The 20,453-nt window shown below is 36.7% G+C and overlaps 1 protein-coding gene and 1 pseudogene across 2 annotated transcripts in view; one reads left to right on the top strand and one right to left on the bottom strand.

Annotated features, from left to right (window-relative positions):
- The window catches only part of MCF2 (MCF.2 cell line derived transforming sequence), a 71,210-nt gene that overhangs the window by 36,551 nt on the left and 14,206 nt on the right, over positions 1–20,453 (bottom strand). The window contains exons 2-9 of the mRNA XM_084870918.1: positions 17,816–17,935; positions 16,586–16,702; positions 14,749–14,898; positions 12,935–13,068; positions 12,508–12,622; positions 7,039–7,158; positions 2,608–2,809; positions 870–1,060 (exon numbers count right to left, since the gene is read on the bottom strand). Of these exons, the coding sequence (XP_084727044.1) occupies positions 870–1,060; positions 2,608–2,809; positions 7,039–7,158; positions 12,508–12,622; positions 12,935–13,068; positions 14,749–14,898; positions 16,586–16,702; positions 17,816–17,935 (1,149 nt within the window). The remainder of the gene's footprint in view (positions 1–869; positions 1,061–2,607; positions 2,810–7,038; positions 7,159–12,507; positions 12,623–12,934; positions 13,069–14,748; positions 14,899–16,585; positions 16,703–17,815; positions 17,936–20,453) is intronic.
- LOC311615055 (histone H3.3A-like) lies at positions 9,678–10,072 on the top strand (annotated as a pseudogene). Its single transcript has one exon. The product of its transcript is annotated as a histone H3.3A-like (transcript).

The raw sequence follows: 20,453 nt of genomic DNA, 5'->3' as shown, positions 1-20,453 counted from the left end.
TGTTTTTCTGAGGCATTTCCTAAGATCTGCCACTAAACACAGATTTAAATACTGTTCCAGCCAAAACTGGTTTGCTCAATGGATAGAGCGTCAGCCTGTGGACTCAAGGGTCCTAGGTTCGATTCTGGTCAAGGGCATGTACCTTGGTTTCGGGCACATCCCCAGTTTGGGGGGGGGTGTACAAGGGGCAGCTGATCGATGTTTCTCATCGATGTTTCTAACTCTATCCTTCTCCCTTCCTCTCGGTAAAAAAATCAATAAAATATATTTTTTAAAAATACTGTTCCAATCTTTGCATCAATTAGACATTTTAGCAGCAAATAGTATCACAAATAAACTTATCTACAAATGTGAAAACAGTGCTTCATGACATCTCCAATGGGGTGGTATTGAACAAACCTAAAGCTCTCCACCCTACAAACAGCAACTTCCGCCTGCTCCCCACCCTCACCAAGAAGACTGAGATCCTTTCTTTAAACCTTCCTTCTGTTGTTGGTTACTGCAGCACAAAGAAAAGATGTCTGGCATAGAGTGATCTTGACATTGGCCCAATATTTGCCAATGACAGCTTTGGTCTTTCTCCAAGGATGCACAAGAAAATGTATGTGAGAGCTTGTGGTATGTGAAAAGAGTTTAAAAATAATGGAGTCAGAGCTCAAAAAGGAAATTATTCTTAATTAAATAGCAAGAACAAGCTTTTGGATTTTTTTGAAGCTTAACAATGACACTGATATCACCTCTAATCCTTAAGAGCACTGTGTAATTGCAATTTGATATAAAGTTAGCTGTGAAGTAATAAAACTCTTACAACTAAACCTATGGTAATTATAGTTTTTAAAAATGTGTTCACTTAAAAAGAAGCCTCTTATCTTGAGTTCAGGGGATAAAAGTACATCAAATTCATATTGTAGGGTTTTAGTATCAAAGTTTATAAAGGGCAGAGCCATTTCAAGAAAATGTTCAATATCTTGGAGGGCTTTCTGAGCATTTTCTTTAGACTGAAATTTATCTATTTCCTGATTAGCTAGAAGACATTCTCCTTCATCACAGCACTGAAGACCTGGTGATCACACTACACACACACACACACACACACACACACACACACACACACACACTAGAAGACATTCTCCTTCATCACAGCACTGAAGACCTGGTGATCACACTACACACACACACACACACACACACACACACACACACACACACACACACACAATAACTATGCTTAAATGACAACATGTATGTTTGTCCCTTAAAACAGGTTTATCAGTTTATCAGTCCCGGCTTCTGTCAATCAAGGTTACTTTCAAATATATCTGGGTTGGGTCTCCAGAAACTCTGATTCAGTAGCTCAGGACCATAAGTCAGGTATTTATATGTTTACAGAGCTCCACGGATATCTCTGATGCACAAGCAAACCTGGGAAGTATTTCACTCATTTCATAACAATGAAATCATTCTTTAGCAAAAGCCTGACCATTCGTTCTATCAATACTAATATCTGAGCTGCATGCTATTTTCCCAAAATCAATAACTGAAATATGAAACTCCCAGCAAAATATAAAGTATAATATGAAAGCATAATATTGCTCAGAGCAAAAGATAAAAGTTTCATTGCCAGAGAAGATGTGCAGATTAAAATGCTCATGTTCAGCCCTGGCTGGTTTGGTTCAGTCAATAGAGTGACAGCCCATGGATTGAAAGGTCTCAGGTTCAATTTCAGTCAAGGGCACACGCCCACATTGCGGGCTGGATCCCAAGTGAGAGGTGTGCAGGAGGCAGCCAATCAATGATTCTCTCTCATTGATGTTTCTATCTCTCTCTCTCTCTTCCTCTCCTTTCCTCTCTGAAATCAATAAAATACATATTTTTAAAAAATAAAAAAATGCTCATGTTCAAATATGATGCCTGTAAATGATAGCCCTATTTTACATTCCACTGCCAAGACCAAACCTTCTCTTCACTGCTTACCCATGAATGGGGTCAGAACCTCAAGCAATGGAAGAATATTTTCCAGTCACTTTTGAATTTTTTACTGCTATAACTATGAAATTGAAAAGTTTCAGGTTTTATTAAAATGACCCCCACGGTTTTTTAAAGTGTTCTGTCTGCAAACTATCACTAGAGTAGAAGTTTCAGAGATGTACCCAAAATAGAAAGAAGCCATCACAATCAAAATCTCAATATTCAGAACAGCCGAAACCGGTTTGGCTCAGTGGATAGAGCATTGGCCTGTGGACTGAAAGATCCCAGGTTCGATTCCGGTCAAGGGCATGTACCTGGGTTGAGGGCACATCCCTAGTAGGGGGTGTGCAGGAGGCAGCTGATCAATGTTTCTCTCTCATCAATGTTTATAACTCTTTATCCCTCTCCCTTCCTCTCTGTGAAAAATCAATAAAATATATTTTTAAATATTCAGAATAGAGGCCAAAATTCTTATAATACCAACCTGCTATGAATTCTGCAGAGTTAATATGGATTAAATAAGCATAGTCAAACCCAGACCCCTTGCAAATTCCAAAGCTATACCAGACCCTGACCATATAACCTGAGAAGGACCCAGGAAAAATATTTATCTTCCTTTTCAGAAATGCATCATGCCACCTGACACTACCTGCTGTAGACGTTTATGCATTTCAAAGGTCCAGCTGAGCTGTATCCGTTTATTTTGTGTCTCATTACCCAAAATATTACAAAGATAATGTAGCTTGGTGCACCTGTGGCAGATCAAATCAAGTGCATAATGGTGATGTGATGCAAGTCTGTGTCCATGTAAAATCACAAACTGGACCTTTGCTGACAAATCCTGATTTTAAGAAAGAAGTAAAACAATAACTGCATGATCTCTGTTCAAAGAGGTGGGGCCAATAATTAAGACGCAGATTGATTGAGCAAGGAGATGTTTTGCCAAAAATATGATTTGATAACATACTTTTACAGGCTGCAAGAAAAGCTGTTACAGTAATTAGCTACAGCAGTTGATATCAAAAGCTCACGCATTTCTCGTGACATAAAAAAGAAAATTATCCAGCCTCCCAGAATAGGAATGAGATTTGCTTCTTGAAGGGTTGTACAGATTTAGAACAGAACCCCATATATCAAATGAAGTACACACCAGCCAAAGAAAGCTAATTGATTTCTCACATCCTAGCCTTGGAAATCCACCTGACACCTTTACAGACCTGAAGTGAACCTGTCACAGGGTTTGCATGTCAAAAGGGATCTTAAAGGCCTTGCCTCCACATCAACTGCTGACTCACCCCCACCATAGTGACTGAAACATGATAGGAGTTCAGGAAATGTTTGTCGACGTAAAATAAAGAAACCTGAAGCCCCATGTGAAGAAGTGACTAGCCTATCTAGTTAGTGGGCAAACCAGGGTCAAAATAGAATTCCAGTGTTGCAAGATAAGAAAGGTCTAGAGATCTGTTGCACAACAATGTGAATACATTAAACATTACTTAACTGTACACTTATAATGGTTAAAATATTAAATTTTTCCCTGACCGGTTTGGCTCAGTAGATAGAACATTGGCCTGTGGACTCAAGGGTCCCAGGTTCAATTCTGGTCAAGGGCATGTACTTTGGTTGTGGGCATATCCCCAGTAGGAGGTGTGCAGGAGGCAGCTGACAGATGTTTCTCTCTCATCAATGTTTCTAGCTCTCTATCCCTCTCCCATCCTCTCTGTAAAAAAAATCAATAAAATATATTTTAAAATAATAAATATTATGTCTTTCATCACAATTAAAACTGAAAACTATTAAATAACAAACAATAGGACCAAAGCCCCCTAGTTTCCAACCCAGTTTGCCTTCTTTTTCTACTCTACCATAGGGATCTGTAAATTGCCCCACAATCACAAAGATCTATAAGCACAGTTCCAGAACTGGTCACCACAACTGCTACCTTTCAATTTTTGTTTCTTGGTGCCAGTGGTTCACCCATAAAACTATTTGTTTGCTTGAGAACCCACTTTAAAAACCATGGACTTATACTCTCATACAAAACAGAAGAGCAGGAGGTTTGGAAGATGGCTGCAGATGGGAAGGCAGACTGCAAGATAGTGTGTGAGTGAGTAAACAAAGGTAGAGTGTGTGGTAGCACAGGGAGTGTTTGATGGTGAGTTGAGGGACAGCTATACTCCAGGACACTGTGGGGGACTGATGGATGGGACTCCCCTGACCCGGCAGCCCCTACTGCTGCTGGGTTTGCTCCTGGAGTGACCAGCTCAGACCCAGAGACTGCACCATCTTGAAGGGGAAAGTGGATGTTATCAGAAGCCTGAAAAGCCCAGGGAATCTACAACTATGGCACCCACCCAACAGCTGAGAAGCCAAGAACACAGGTCCCCAAGTGGAGCGAGCACGTGGATTCAGAGGAGCTCTACACCCCCTCACAGAAAGGTCAGATTTTGCCTGGAATAAGGTGAGGTCTGAGGTCCCAGCAGAAGAGAGAAATGTGCACGCAGGAGTTGGAGGACCAGGGGAAGTCTGCACCTAGAAAAATCCATGGCTATTGGGGCTAGCATGATCCATGAATGTAGAAGGTGGTCTACAGAGCTGCTAACAGAAGAGATCTCTAAAAAGCAACATATTTTGATCTGGGTGCAAAAGGACAGCCTGAAAATTTTAAAAGTGAGCCAGCTGCTTAAACCCAAGGGGGAAAAAGACTGCACAGAATTATGCACCGCCCGGGAGTTTGCCCACTTACTCTGGCTCTTTTTATTTTATTTTATGATTATTTGCTTTTCCTCTTTAAATCCTTGCTTCTGGTTACCAATACATAGGATCACCCAATTGGGGGCACTCTAAGAGACTGCAGGGGTAAGTTGTTTTTCTGAAACCTGGGGATCAGAGCAAGGAATAACCATCAGAGAACCAGCTCTGGGGCAACCCACTCCCCCAAATTGGTATTAATTGCTTCAGGAAAAATAAAATCTAAACACTAGCTAGAGAGGACCTATAGACCCAGAGGTCAATCCAGAAACACTGCCACCCAGGGATTGAATCACAAATTGACTCTTGTGTAAACACAAGTAAAAGAATATGAGAAATAAAGACACACTATCTGCTTAAAAATCAAGACTGGCTTACAACACTGAGGAGCAGTGGAATGCAGGGAACTGCAATACTATCTTGACTAAGAAAAAGGTGTGCCAAACAGAATAGTAGAGGAAGTGAATGACCTTCACTACTGAACATTTTTATTTTTATTTTTTCATCTTTTACTTATGAAACTAATTTTTTTTCTTTTCCCCTCACTTGATTTTGCCTTTTTAATTATTACATTTTTATTTTCAATCAGTATTATTACTACTACTATTTTATTTCTCTTTATTTTACTTTGGGATCAGTGCTCTACATTCTATTTTCATCTTTCTTTTAGCATCATTTTACTCTATCTCAATTTTACCTTTATGTCATCACTCTCTTCCTCACTTTTCAAATTAAAAATAATTATATTTTAATTATTACATTTTTATTTTCAATCAGTATTATTACTACTACTATTTTATGTTTGTGTGTTTTAAGTGTCATTTTATTTTCTCTTTGTTTTACTTTGGGATTAGCACTTTACATTCTATTTTCATCTTTCCTTTAGCATCATTTTACTCTATCTCAATTTTACCTTTATGTCATCACTCTCTTCCTCACTTTTCCCCTTTTGTTGTTCTGTTTCCCTTACCCTATTCCTGCTTTAGATTTTCCCAATTCCTTCTTTTTACCTTCGTTAAAATTTAACCCTACTTATATATCTAATTTCCAATTCCCTGCTCCAAGTCCATAAATGTCTCTCTCTTACTTCACTATCCAAAAATATATTTTTTTTTAAATTTTTTTCTCTCTGTCCTTTTTCACAACCAATGGACACAAGACACTGCGGGGTTGGTGGGATGAGGGCATGCAGTGGAATAGGGGAGGCTGGCGGAAGGTCAATGGAGAAAAAAAGGAGATATATGTACTACTATATGTAACACTTTAAACAATAAAAAAATATTAAAAAATATAGAAGGCCAAATTACATCAAAAAAAAGAAATAAACAAAACAAAATAAAAAAACTGGAGAGCAAAGCTAGAGTTTGTTAAGTAGTAAAGCTATGATTCGAAACTTAAAGATTGGCAGCTAGCTGAAACTTGTTTGGCTCAGTGGATAGAGCATAGGCCTGCGGACTGAAAGGTCCCAGGTTCTAGTCTGGTCAAGGGCATGTACCTTAGTTGTGGGCACATCCCTGGTAGGGGATGTGCAGGAGGCAGCTAGTCTATGTTTCTCTCTCATCGATGTTTCTAGCTCTCTATCCCTCTCCCATCCTCTCTGTAAAAAAAAAAATATATATATATATATATATATATATATATATATATATATATATATATTGATATTGATATATACTATATATATATATATATATTGATATATACTATATATATATATTTTTTTTTTAAGAGACTGGCAGCTAGCTCTTTTGAGTCATATATCTCAGGTACTTTGCTGTGTTTTATCTACAACACCTAAATGAATCCTTATATTCCACTCTGCAAAGTAGGTCCTTTCATCACCAATTTATAAATTAGGACATTGAGGCCTAGAAAATATAATCAATTTACCTAAGATCATACAGCTAGTCAGATTAAGTAGATCTATCTGTATTAATGTATGCTGGTTGAAATACATATAACAAATGATGGATATTTAAGGAATTATGTTTTTGTATGTTTCCCTTATTTCCAAGTACCTATACAGCATTCTTGATAGACATTTTTCTAGCTTCTTCAAAATGATTTATGATCTTGGTCCCACTGGCAGGCCTAAAACATTAGACACCATTATCTCAGAGGCTTCCTACATGATATATGCAGTGTCACTTCAGGCCCACATTGAACAGAATGGAAAACAGACTAATATTATTGAAAAAATTATATAGACTATTGCTGAGAGATTACTTATAATCATAATAAGGGTTTCAATCACTGACAAGCACCAATATGTATCTATCATACTCCATAAATAAATGAATATCTGAAATGTAATCTTACCTGAGGATTTTCATCTAAGTTTTCCAAATGTTTTATTATTTGTTTTATATGAGCTATAGTCCCTGTGACATCTGCCAACTCTGCTTGTTGATTTAATAGAAGTTCAACTTCATGCAAAGGCTAAAAATAGTAATAAAATTAGTCTTACAAGCAAATAACTATTAAGCATTTCCCTTAATAACCAAGTTGTATAGGAAACACTATTAAATAAGAACATCAATATGAAAAAATTGCACATATAAAAATATTTTCAGTTATTTTATTCACAGTAATTGATATAATCTGCTAAAATTTAACCTCATAGATATGTGTGAACTGATTATTTATAAAATATCACTATGTTGCCGAAGCCGGTTTGGCTCAGTGGATAGAACGTCGGCTTGAGGACTGAAGGGTCCCAGGTTCGATTCTGGTCAGGGGCATGTACCTTGGTTGCGGGCACATCCTCAGTGGGGGGTATGCAAGAGGCAGCTGATCGATGACTCTCTCTCATCGATGTTTCTAACTCTCTATCCCTCTCTCTTCCTCTCTATACAAAATCAATAAAATATATTTTAAAAATAAAAAATAAAATAAAAATAAAATATCACTATGCCGAAACTGGTTTGGCTCAATAGATAGAGTGTTGGCCTGTGGACTGAAGGGTCTCAGGTTCGATTCCGGTCAAGGGCATGTGCCTTGGTTGCGGTCACATCCCCAGTAAGGGGTGTGCAAGAAGCGACTGATCGATGATTCTCTCTCATTGATGTTTCTAACTCTCTGTCCCTCTCTCTTCCTCTATGTAAAAAAATCAATAAAATATATATTTTTAAAAAATCACTATGTACATATGAAAACATCTATATGTGGACATATATGGAAATATGTATACCTATAATATATATTTCCTAGCTCTATGATGAATGGTTTCAGAGACAAAGACCCGTTAGTAGCAATGAGGACTCCTAGCACCCAGATCTTGGTCCTTAGCATCATTTCCCAGAGAAAGAATCCAGAGCTTCTGGGAAATATCTGCTTCCAAGGCTGAGGCTTAGACCATCTCTTTGTGCTAGAAAGTAAAGAAGTGATAAAATAATGTTTGGACATATCACCAGGACATTGTAGCTAGCTTGAAACACCAAAATAGTTAAAAGCAGTAGTAAATTATGAACCATTGAAAATCTAGGCAGCCATGAACCCAAAAAGATAGATCGATAGATGATAGATAGATAGATTGATAGATAGATAGATAGATAGATAGATAATAGATGATAGATAGATATAGATAGATAGATAAATGATAGATAGATAGAAAGGCCCTTGTTTACAGTAGCATGTCTATGTGGACTGGTAAATGTGGAGACACTAGAGATAAAAAAAGAAACAGCATTTCACAATCATAAAGACTTTTAAATCAAGAATGATCAATTGATATTAAACCTATGGTGATCTTTGATGAAGAGCAAGGTACTTGCATGGGCCCAGCCGTTGTGGCTCAGTGATTGAACGTTGACCTATGAACCAGAAGATCACAGTCCGATTCTGGTGAGGGCACATGCCTGGCTGGATCCCCAGTAGGGGCCATGCTGGAGGCAGCCGATCAATGATTTTCTCCCATCATTGAAGTTTCTATCTCTCTTACCCTCTCCCTTTCTTTCTGAAATCAATAACATATATTTTAAAAGATATTTGCATGACCGTAAAATTCTTTCCCCACACATTTCCTACTAGATACAAGTGGAAAAAAGTAACTATACAGTGGAGAAATTTAATAGAACCCTGACTGGGTGATCAAAATCTACATCAACAATGAGGAACAGGTGGACTTAATTTCCTCCAGATGTGATACTCTCAGAGGGACACATCACATATGCAGTATTCTAGGTAGTCACACATAAGTTAATCTAATCATAAGAAAATGTCAGAAAAACTCAAAAAGAAGTTTTTATTTTTAAATGAACTGTATTATACTTTTGTCTATCTATAAGTTAATTTTTTTACTTAATCCCTTCATCTTTTTCATCCAGCCTCCTCTCCCGCCCCTCTGACAACTATCAGTCTATTCCATGCATTCATGCCTCTGCCTCTATTTTGTTCATCAGCTTATCTTGTTCATTAGATTCCACATGTCAGTGACATCACACAATACAATATATAGATGATGTATTATAGAATTATACCTCTGAAGCCTATATAAGTTATTAACTAATGTCACCCCAATAATTTCAATTAAAAATAAAATAAATAAAAAATGAAAAGAACTGTATTATTAAAAATGTCAATGTCATAAAAGATAAAATATGGCTATAGAAATGTTCTAGATTAAAGGCAAGTAAGGAGACATGACAACTTAATGCCATACAAGACTCTCTAGACTGGACCCTGTATTATACATGGGGAAATAAAGGTTGGTTGGAGCATCATCCCGTGCACCAAAGGACCATGGGTTCAATTCCCCATCAGGGCATATACCCAGGTTTTGGGTTCCATCCCCAGTCAAAGTGTGTATGGGAGACAATCAATTGATGTTTCTCTCTCACATTGATCTCTCTCTCTCTCTCTCTCTCTCTCTCTCTCTCTCTCTCTCTCTCTCTCTCAAAAAAAAGGCAATTAAAAAAAAAAAAAAAAAAAGGATAGCTGAAGAACGGTCTCTCTATACAATGGCTCATACAAAGCAAACTGCCTGCAAATAGACTGGTGGTAAAGCACCAAGGAAGCCACTGCTACCAAAGTCTCTCTCAAGCATACACCTTCTACAAAAGGGGTGAAGAAACCTCATCGTTACAGGCCTGGTATCATGGAACTTCCTGTAATTGAACATTAGCAGAAGTTTGCTGAAGTTCTGATTCACAAACTTCCCTTTCAGTATCTGGTGCAAGAAATTGCTCAGGACTTCAAAACAGATCTACACTTCCAGAATGCAGCTATTGGTGCTTTGCAGGAGGCAAGTGAGGCCTATCCAGTTGGCCTTTTTGAAGACACTAACCTATGTGCAATCCACGCCAAACATATAGCAATTGTGCCAAAAGACATCCAGCTAGCACACCACATATGAGGAGAATGTACTTAAGAATCCACTAAAATGGGAAACATTTCATTCTGTTTTTAAAAATTCTCTTCTTTATGTTATTGGTAGTTCTGAACATTAGATCCCCGCCCCAAAAAAAGGTCAAAAGATAACTATATGCTTACAAAAAGGGGACAAAAATCAGGTATTAGCAGTATTTCCATTTCCCATCTGTGTAATAATTCTTTTAATATAAATGTGGGGACAAAAAGCATTGATGCAAGTTAAAATGTTTCAGTAAACAAGATTCAGCAGTTCAACTTTATAAAAATGTAAATAAACATGTTAAATTTTTAAACAAGGCCACCATTTGGATTTCTTTAACAACATTAAATTTCTTATTGATGGCAAAAAAATGATAGTATTAAGTCAGTTGGCAAAATTGGAATACTGATGGTAGATAATATGAAAGTATTATATTATTGCCGAATGTACTAAATTTGGTAACCATACTATGGTTATGCAACATAATATCTCTATTCTGTATATTCAAAAACATCACATTTGACAATATTAAAAATATTGTGAAGGTTTGAAATTGCCAAACAAGTTTTTAAGTTAACTTCCTTTATATACAGAGTCTATCTGATGGCAATATGAAATACAGATCATGTCAATGAGATTATACTCCAAGAAGAAACAGAATATAACTGCAGTATAAAAATTTAATATGGATGCAAATTAAGATATATAGAGAGGCATAATAGGTATGTTCAGGAGAAGTGTTACTTTTCCATGTGTTCAGTTGGGGAGGAGGGAAAGACACAAATATCTAGAAGGACCAAGAGCAATTTGACCTATTCTTTCAGGACGATTTTATGGAGTGCATGGCATTTCAAAATCTGTTTGAATCATAGGAGGGAAAGGACTGGTATTAACTGTGCCCTGTGGCCAGAATGCAGTGCCCCTCAAAGACCTAATCCTGCTAGAACAAATGAAATACCAGGTAAGTAAGCCATTCGTTGGATTAAAAAAAAAAAATCTGGCCACATGGAAAACAGAAAAGAAGTGAGTTTTCAAGGATTCCCTGGTAACAGTATATGAAAGAGACTGTGAGAAGCTTGGACATGATAGCAAAGAAAAGAAGCAACTAAATCTAGGGAAGTAACGGAACTGAAAGGCTGTTCACAGACCAAGCAGAAGATGAATACCAGAGGACTCGGATCTCAGCTAAAGGGCAGTTTCCAGTTTTTGAATTTTCAGTAAGCGGACCTTTTGAAAAACATGATCTTCTTCAAAAGCATTTTTTGTTTGAAAAATGAACTTTTGCCCATTCATCCTTTTGAATTATGGGAAGAAGATTTCTAGCTCAACCAAGATAAAATCAATTTTTTCACACAAAAACATCCAGGGTCTGCCTGTTCTACTAAAATTTCAAATGGGCCCTGGCTGGTTTGGTTCAGTGAATAGAGCATCAGCGGGTCCCAGTTCGATTCCAGTTCAGGGCATGTACCTTGGTTTAGGGCACATCCCCAGTAAGGAGCATGCAGGAGGCAGCTGATCGATGTTTCTCTCTCATCAATGTTTCTAACTCTCTAACCCACTCCCTCTCTGTAAAAAAATAAATAAAATATATTTTCTAAAAATAAAAATGAAATTCAAGGCAGTGCAATAGGTTTGGCATCTTCCATTTTTTCCAAGCTCATACTTATACAGAATATACTTATAAACCTTTTCAATAATTATAACTAAACATGATTTAATTTCATTCATCAGGCTTTTCATAAGTACAAATTGCTGAATCAGAAAAAAAAAAAGTTTTGTTAGATCCTGTAAAACATAATCAGCAGAGGAATATGGTATTTTGAAAAATCAAGAAGGAAATTTATATTATTTCCTAGGAAAGCTATGCCATAAACTGAAAGCATTTTATATTTAAAGTAAATTTGAATAACAAACATCAGAGTAGAATAAACTTTGTCTTTCTCGTATATGTTAGCACACAAGTGTTCTTTTGAAGGGAATGAATGAGCCACAAAAGTAGAAATCTTGGCATTTAGTAGTTTTTTTTTCTTCATTCAAGGTCAAGGTTCACTCACAGTTGCCTCCACCCCACCCTCCCACCATGATCATTTGTGAGACTTTCTAATGATCAAGGAATAAGAAGCTCTAACATAATAAAAATAAATGTATAAAGAAATATTTAGCCCTGACCGGTGTGGCTCAGTTGATTGAAGTGTCGTCCTGAGAACCAAAGGGTCAAGGGTTCAATTCCCAATCAGGTCACAAACCCAGGTTGTGGGTTCAATCCTCAGTCAGAGTGCATACAGGAAGAAATTGATCGATGTTTTCTTTCTCACCTCTCCCTCTCTCTCTCTCTCTCTCTCTCTCTCTCTCTCTCTCTCTCTCTCTCTCTCTTTCCTTTCCTCTCTCTCAAATCAATTTTTTTTTTTGGGGGGGGGGGAATGAAATGTTTAACTGACCTCTTGAAAATCCTGCTCAAACTTCCATAGTTGCAGATACTGCTTCATTTTTAGTTGGTGTTTTTCCCAAAATTCATCAAAAGCAATTTCCATGTCATGTACTTGAGTCAGCAATCTTAACAAAAAAAGTCATAGAATTCCTTAAAAACAAAGGCTTGTTTTATAAGTAGGTAAATCAACTGGATCTGGACATTAAGAATTATAGGCAAAGTCACAGCCTATGACACTTGGTCTAAGTAAAAAACATCCCTGTCCACAGAACCTAGTCTGCAAGCAAATAAACTTCTGTGAGACAACTCAGGAATAAGTTCTTAAATTTCCAGAGATCCAGGAATACTTTAACACTTAACAGATTGCAGCAAAAAATGTGTAATTCTCTTTCGAAAGTATAAAATAAGTAACTCTATACCCAAAAGAAAGCACTCACTTATTCACAGTTTGCCAGTCACCACCTATTTGCTCGTGATGGTCAAATCTTGAACTGATAGCTTCTTCAGGGTCAGACACTTGCAGATTTGTTAGCAGAATTTTTCCTTTTTTGGTTACAGCTGTAATATCATTCTGTGCAAAGGTACAATAGGGGATGTATCAAATACCTGCCAGTAACCTAATCTGAATAACCTGAAGAGAAGGAAGCATATATCTCTAGCATGCAGAATAAAAATAGTAGTTTAAAATGGCTTTGCTTTCACAACTGAAATCATCAAGGAATACCTCAGTACCACAGAATCCAAAAGCTGTGAGAATCTCCAAGAAGCCTCTGACTATTGAGGTGGATGCTGCAATCACTATTTCTATAAGACCTTTACAAGCAGAAGTACCCTATGCACCATTTGTAGCCTCCTTCCTTTACTGGTAGAGAGTTCTAAGTTATTCTATTCTATCCTATTCTGCTAGCACTTTTAATGTACTTCAATAAAACAATAATAGCACAATAAAGTGTACCACACTAGAAAGCATACAGTTGCAAATAATATTTAATATATTCAGATATAATTAGATAAACGCCTTTCTACTAAAACTTAATTGTTGCCCATCACTGCCTGCCTTAAGTATTATGTCCACATCTGGATTAATTAATCTATCATGAAGCATATGCTTCTATCCAGAAGGTTTTAACCTTGGACGGTGGATTCTTCAGGCATGTAAGAGTAACAATGACTTCCTTCAGGAGATCAAAAAAATGGGGTGTACATGTATTTTTGTGGAAACATGTTCCATGACACCACCATCAATATGAATCTATATATATAAAAGCCTAATATGCAAAGTGTCCCCTCGGGAGTTCAACTGACGAGGAGTTTGATCACTCACTATGATGTGTGCTGACCATGGCGCGGGGGTGGGGAGGAGGGTACGGAAAGAAGGAAGGCCCCAGCTGGCAGCCAGCAGCTTCTAGGGACCCTACTCATGCATGATTTTCATTCACTGGGCCTCTATTAAGAACATATACATTAAGAGCTATTGCCAACTATGTGGCAAACACTGTACTTTACTTCATTTCATTCTCATAACAGCTCTACAAAGTATGCATGTATCATCATCAACCTCACTGTACACATGAAAAAACTGAAACATTGAAAGGGTAAGCAAATTTCCCAACCACACAGCATTTGAGAGACAGAACATTTTTTCTTGAACAGTTTTGCTTTTAGATTGTGATTCAGTACCCCAACTAGCCTATTATCATATGAAGAACATGAGTTCTACATGGAAGCCTAGTGCTTATTCAGATCATTTATAAACTTTTTGGGAAAAGTGAATTCAAAGGTTTCTTGGTGACTCAGAAACCTTCACAACCCAACACTCCAGACAACTGGGTAGGAGAGCTAAATCAACTTCCTAGTTATTGTAGAAAACATCAAGAACTAGTACTCTGTGGAAAAGAAAGCTTACATCCTATCTGTGGCAAGGGATGTGCCTATTGATGCTCACTTTAACTTTCTAAATGAGAGTGCCTTTTCACAGGATAAAGAATATGTAGTAACAAAAATGATTACAGAGCATTTATAAACTATTCAATTTACAAATAAACAATTTATCAAGAGAACAGATCATTTACAAAGGGGACACTTACATTGAACATATCCAGGACATTCTCCTCTTGTATTCTTATTTTTATTAGTGTGCTTTATAATATATAGTTATATCTTTTGTTAATCAGTGTGAAATGGACACACTGAACACCTCTCTAGAAAAAGACCATGGAAAACATTTGTTCATCTCCTCTATCAGACATACCTTCAACAGGTGGTACTTTTCAGCACGAATTGTAAGAATTTCTTCTATTGAAGGAATATCTTCTGGTAGGTCTGTCTCAGCTAGCTCGGTTCCAAAGGATTGTAACACTTGAGCCATATCTTTCACTGTGAGCGCAAAACTTTCTATAGCCTGCAAAGAACCAGTGATTCTTTTAATTCTGTGGAAACTCTGCTAGCATATCGAAAGCTGGGTCAGTAATTGTATTCACTTTTATTTAGGTGTGAGAACAAACACATAAACTACAAACTCTCCTCCACTAAGGAAAGTTGGCATTGCCCTTGACAATTAACTAACTTTTCATCTAAGCCTCCAAAATCTATAGTCAGGAGAAGAGTCTTCTTGAATGCCTTTTATCTCAATTTCTGTACTCATTTCTTAGACACCAATAAAAACTATTTCTTAAAGATGTCATGTACTGAGTAATTTGTTTTAAGACCTTGAAAAAATAGTGTTTTTCTTATTATAGTAAACTCTGTAATTGTAAAATTCCTCTATAGTAGCTTTACTTCTGAAGATAGATGAGAATATAAAAGTCACTTTATATTTATTATAGTTTATGAAGAAGTATTAGCATTCCAAGCAAGGTGATGGAATGAGATGATGAGGGAGCATCTACTCACAGCAATTCATTTCGGGTTCTATCACCCTAAAATGTCAAGTAAGATTTTGTTATTTATTTTGTTTCCAAATCAATTACTCAGAGAAAGAAGGACAACATACAGAGACCATATAAATCCCAAGTTTACCACACAGCTCAAGGTATCTGCTTTTCTTATTTATAGCTTTTTCAGTTAAAGGCTAGCACTGCTAATTTTGAAAATATACCTTCATATGAATGACTAGGACCATTGAATGAAGAATAAATAGGAGGAAAATAGAGTGCTGGTTTAATTAAACATCATTAAATTACATCCTTCAGAATGTTCCTGTATTTCTGGGATTTGGAGTAAAGATTCTTAGACCACAAACTCACCCCTGTGAGGTGCCAGGCCTTTGCCTATTTGTAAACTTCTAGAACAGAAGGAGTCTTTGCTACAAATATAACTGCCTTAGAAGCACTATTAGGATGGTAAGATTAACAATATGATTTTCACTTTTTAGTCTTCACCCAAGGATATGTATAGAGAGAGGAAGGGAGGAAGGGGGTGGGAGAGAGAGACACAGACAGGCAGAGACAGAGACATTGGATTGGTTGCCTCTCATACACTCCCTGACTAAGGATCAAACCCACAACCTAGGCATATGGCCTGACTGGGAATCAAACCATTTTGGTGTACAGGACAATGCTCCAACCAACTGAGCCATCTGGCCAGAACATGATCTGCATTTTTTTTGAGGGCTCACCATATGCCAGGCCCTATACTAAACATTTTACAATTGTTATTTCATTTAATAATCTTCCTAGTATCCTTATGAGTTAAAGTATTATTTCCATTTTACAACTGGGAAAACTGAGATTCAGAGAGGTTATATAACTTGTGCAAGGTAGCACAGTTAAAAATCATCAATGCTGTGATTTGAATCTCAACCCTTTGTTTCTTCAAGTTACTAAATGGCCTCAGAGGGGGTGAACAGAGGAAGATCTCCTTATTTCCTAGGCCACACCTTCAACTGCCATCCTTAGTGATTCTTCATCATTTCTAGATACTTCCTATAGAAGAAAATCAAGATATTGACTTATATATGTTTTTGTTTTGTTTTTTTTTAAATAGGAGCCCCAGAAGTCTGTTTTTCCCAAAGAGGAAAAGAACTCTAGCACTAGATTTAAAAGCTCACATGAACTACAGGCTCTACAGTAAGGGCAAAAGAAACATACATTTCTGAAGATGATCCATTCACTGTGGCAGTAGTGCAAGGTGCCGCCTAACTCAGGGGTTAATTGCTTGTCATCAATGTATGTCAGCAAATCACTAACTGAGCTCAGCATAACAACCTATATAAATAAGCAAGAAAAATACCGTTAACTGCCTTTTGTGGCATCCCTCCATTCAACTGTATAATGAACTTTAGCATTCAGTTAGAATAAATTTATAAATGATTCTAAAAACTTTCTCCTGTATACTCCCACACATGTATGCAGCACTACCTTCTTCAGATAATAACAGTTTTCATTTACAGAACATTTATCTCTGTAAAGCAAAATTAATTTCCATAAAAACCTAAACACCTAATTCTCCTTGATCTAATGGTCAACCTTCTGAAAGAATGTTATGCCTACCACAAAACAAAAGGACTTTATGTAGTCAGTTATAATTTATCAGGAGAGACTAATCTTTGCAAACATATCAAAATTTATGAGCACTCTATTTCTAGCCCTAAAACATAAAAATATCTGTTATAAAAATAAATACATAATATTCTGAACTGGCTCAGGATGTAAGTTCAAAAACGTAAAACACATACTCATTTTCTAAAATGAAATGTCTTGATTTTATGCACACATGCACACATACAGAGTGGGACAAAAGTAAATTTACTGTTGTTTGTATGAAAAAAAAGATAATAGCTGGAACCAATTTGGCTCAGTGGATAGAGCGTCGGCCTGCGGCCTGGAAGATCCAGGGTTCGATTCCGGTCAAGGGCATGTACCTTGGTTGTGGACACATCCCCAGTGGGGGCTGTGCAGGAGGCAGCTGGTCGATGTTTCTCTCTCATTGATATTTCTAGTTCTCTATCCCTCTCCCTTCCTTTCTGTAAAAAATCAATAAAATATACTTTTTAAAAAAAGAAAAATAAGACAATAATTAATAAATAATACAATAATAAACTCTGTACTCCTAACTATAAACCTACTTTTGCCCCACCCTCTATATGTAACATATGTGACATATGTCTTTTTAAAAAGGAATTACCTTATTAAAAATTCATTAATCTATTCCTTTAACTGTAAAAGCAAATGATTTTTAGGCTTTTTAAATTTACATTTTTGGAAGATAAATTCTATTTCTTTTAAATTCTTCACGAGCACATATAAAACATCAACAGCATGGTACAATATCTTCATGAGAATAAAAGGAACAACATATTTTTAAAAACTTACTCTTACCGGTAGTTTGAGCATGAAATCTTCCTGACTAAATCGAAATCCAATATCTGTGAAAGTTCGTTGAAGAAAACTGGTTGGACGTAGAACCAATATCAAGTGTAAGTTCCCAGGGAAGGAAGCCTATAGAAAGAAAAAACACAGGAAATAAAGAAAAAATTGTCAAAACATGTACTCAGCTGAGCACATGTCATCAAATTGTAATGAAAGAAAACAAATTTTAAAGTCACAAAAGCCACTAAAAGGACAACTTTAAAAATGGATGTTGATAAAATCTAAACACATGAAAATAAAAATAAAACCAATGTTAGGTTATCAAGTTTAGATCTTTGCAATACTCAAGGCATGAAATTTTCTCACACTAAAGTAAGTCCCAAGATACAAAGAATTAAACTCTTAAGTTTCATTTTAAAGTTAGTGATTTGTACCCAAATTGCATTTATTTCATGTAAGACAGAGTTAGGAGATATGTTCCTAGGGTAGCTCTAAAAGTCAAACAGAGATAAAATAATGTATACTTATAGTAAACAATAGAAGAAAAGTATATTATTAACTCAAATTTTATTTATATTCAAGCAACATTCACTGAGTATCTCCATGTGTCCAACTCCATGTATTTAAATGAATAAATATAGTATCTCCATGTGTCCAACTCCATGTATTTAAATGAATAAATGTCAGGCACTGTCAGCATTCTGTGTGCACAAATTAATAAAATACAGTTCACACCCTTCTTGCAAGAAAATGACAAACTAATAGTGGATCCCATTAATAACCATGATAAGTTAATATCAAAACAAAAGAAATAGAATAATATACAACAGGAAGTGGTACAACTGAGCATCCCATACCTAGTAATGTCAAGAAAGGTTTCTAAGCATAAGAAGGAATTAATTGGAACAACAGAATCTCATTCTGGTGCATCAAAGTTTCCTCAGCTTTTAGAATACTAACACATAGTGGGTGGTCAAAAATAATTGCTAAACAAAACCGCACAAAAGACAAGGAGGGAATTATGCAAAATTAGTGAGGGATAGACTATATAATAATAATAAACCACCACATATCAAATGCTTACTCAATGCCAAGTATTTATGCCAATATTATCATAATTCTTCTTCAGAATAATTATTTGAAGTAGTTAGGCTATCCTCTTTTATAAATGAAGAAAATGAGGTTCAGAAAGTTTAAGTAAAACTTGACCCAGCTGGTGAAGCATTAATTTGCACCTTAGTCTGTGCTAGTAATCACTATACTACCCCATTCATTCAAGAGGTTCTGATCAGAAAAGCTAGAGCAAAATGATGCTTGAGTATAGCAATGGGAGAAGTGCTAAAAGGATGGGCAGGAGCCAGGTCAGTTTTCTTCTGGAAGCAAGGGGAGACTTTAAGATGTTTTCATTGTATGGGGAATCACTCTGGTTTGTGGACAAGACTGAAAGCAGGTGAGCTAGGAAGCCAGGGATGAGACATTGCTGAACTGGGGCAACAAAAACAGGGATAAGGGTAGAATTTGGGAGATGCCATCTGCAAGACATGATGATTGAATGTGTCTGATAAGAAAGGAAAAAGTAGGAAATCAGTCTCCAGATTTCTGGCTTGAGTAACTGAGTGAATGGTATAACCATCACTAATGTAAGGAACACAAGAGAAACACAAGGTTTTAAGAGGGGAATAATATACTGATTCCCATTTATGGACATGTTGAATTGGAAGGGCCAGCAGAACATCCAGATGTTCATCAAATGCATCAGCAAATGTATGTATCAGGAAGGAGTGAAAGAAGTGCAGACTGGGAATGCAGAGTGGAATCAGCCTCAAACAACAGATTAAAGCCTAATAAAGCAAAATATGTCAAGAATGTTTAAAATACAATAATATTTCAGGCATGCTGAAATATTGGTAATTAAAACTATGAAACAAGCCTTATTAAGATATTGTGGGGCAGAGGTATTGGGAACACTCTACTTTCTGCTCAGTTTGCTCTAAAAAAAAATCAAGTTTATTAAAAGAAATAATTTTCACTGAGGTATAAGACCTCACCTCTTGGGGAAATGACATTTAAAATGGGGGATTTTAAAAATTCAATTTGAAGTGGTGATAAAACACAAAACAATTAAGTGGCAATGAGAACTAGCGGGAAAGAGAACTGAGTGTCATACAAGTAAGTAAAAGAGCACAAAATTAAATCAATAATTTAAACAATGATAATAAATAGTTGGCCAGTTGGGATGGCTGGCCAACTGTTGAGTCCTTCAGGTGGCCATGTCTTGCTACCCTCTCCCTTCATGAGAAACTTCTCCCCCTCCGCTATATACTGAATGTTTATGTCTCCCCCAAATTCACATGATGAAAGAAGCCCCAAAGTAATGAAATTTGGAGGTGGGGCCTTTGGGAGGTGATTAGGGCATGAGGCTGGAACCCTAACAAATGGGATTAGTACTGTTATAAAAGGGACCCCAAAGAGCCCAACCAGCATGGCTTAGTGGTTAAGCATGGACCTATGAACCTGGAGATCATGGTTCGATTCCTAGTCAGGGTTATGGACTTTATTCCCAGTGTGGGGAGTGCAGGAGGCAGCCAATCAATGGTACTCACTCATTGTTGATTTTCTATCTTTCCCTCCCTCTCCCTTCCTCTCT

This window comes from Pipistrellus hanaki (assembly GCF_964339955.1).
Source record: "Pipistrellus hanaki genome assembly, chromosome: X".
In the NCBI taxonomy this organism is placed as follows: domain Eukaryota; kingdom Metazoa; phylum Chordata; class Mammalia; order Chiroptera; family Vespertilionidae; genus Pipistrellus; species Pipistrellus hanaki.
The sequence above is the reverse complement of the archived record's forward strand: the minus strand, read 5'-3'. Positions and strand labels throughout refer to the sequence as shown.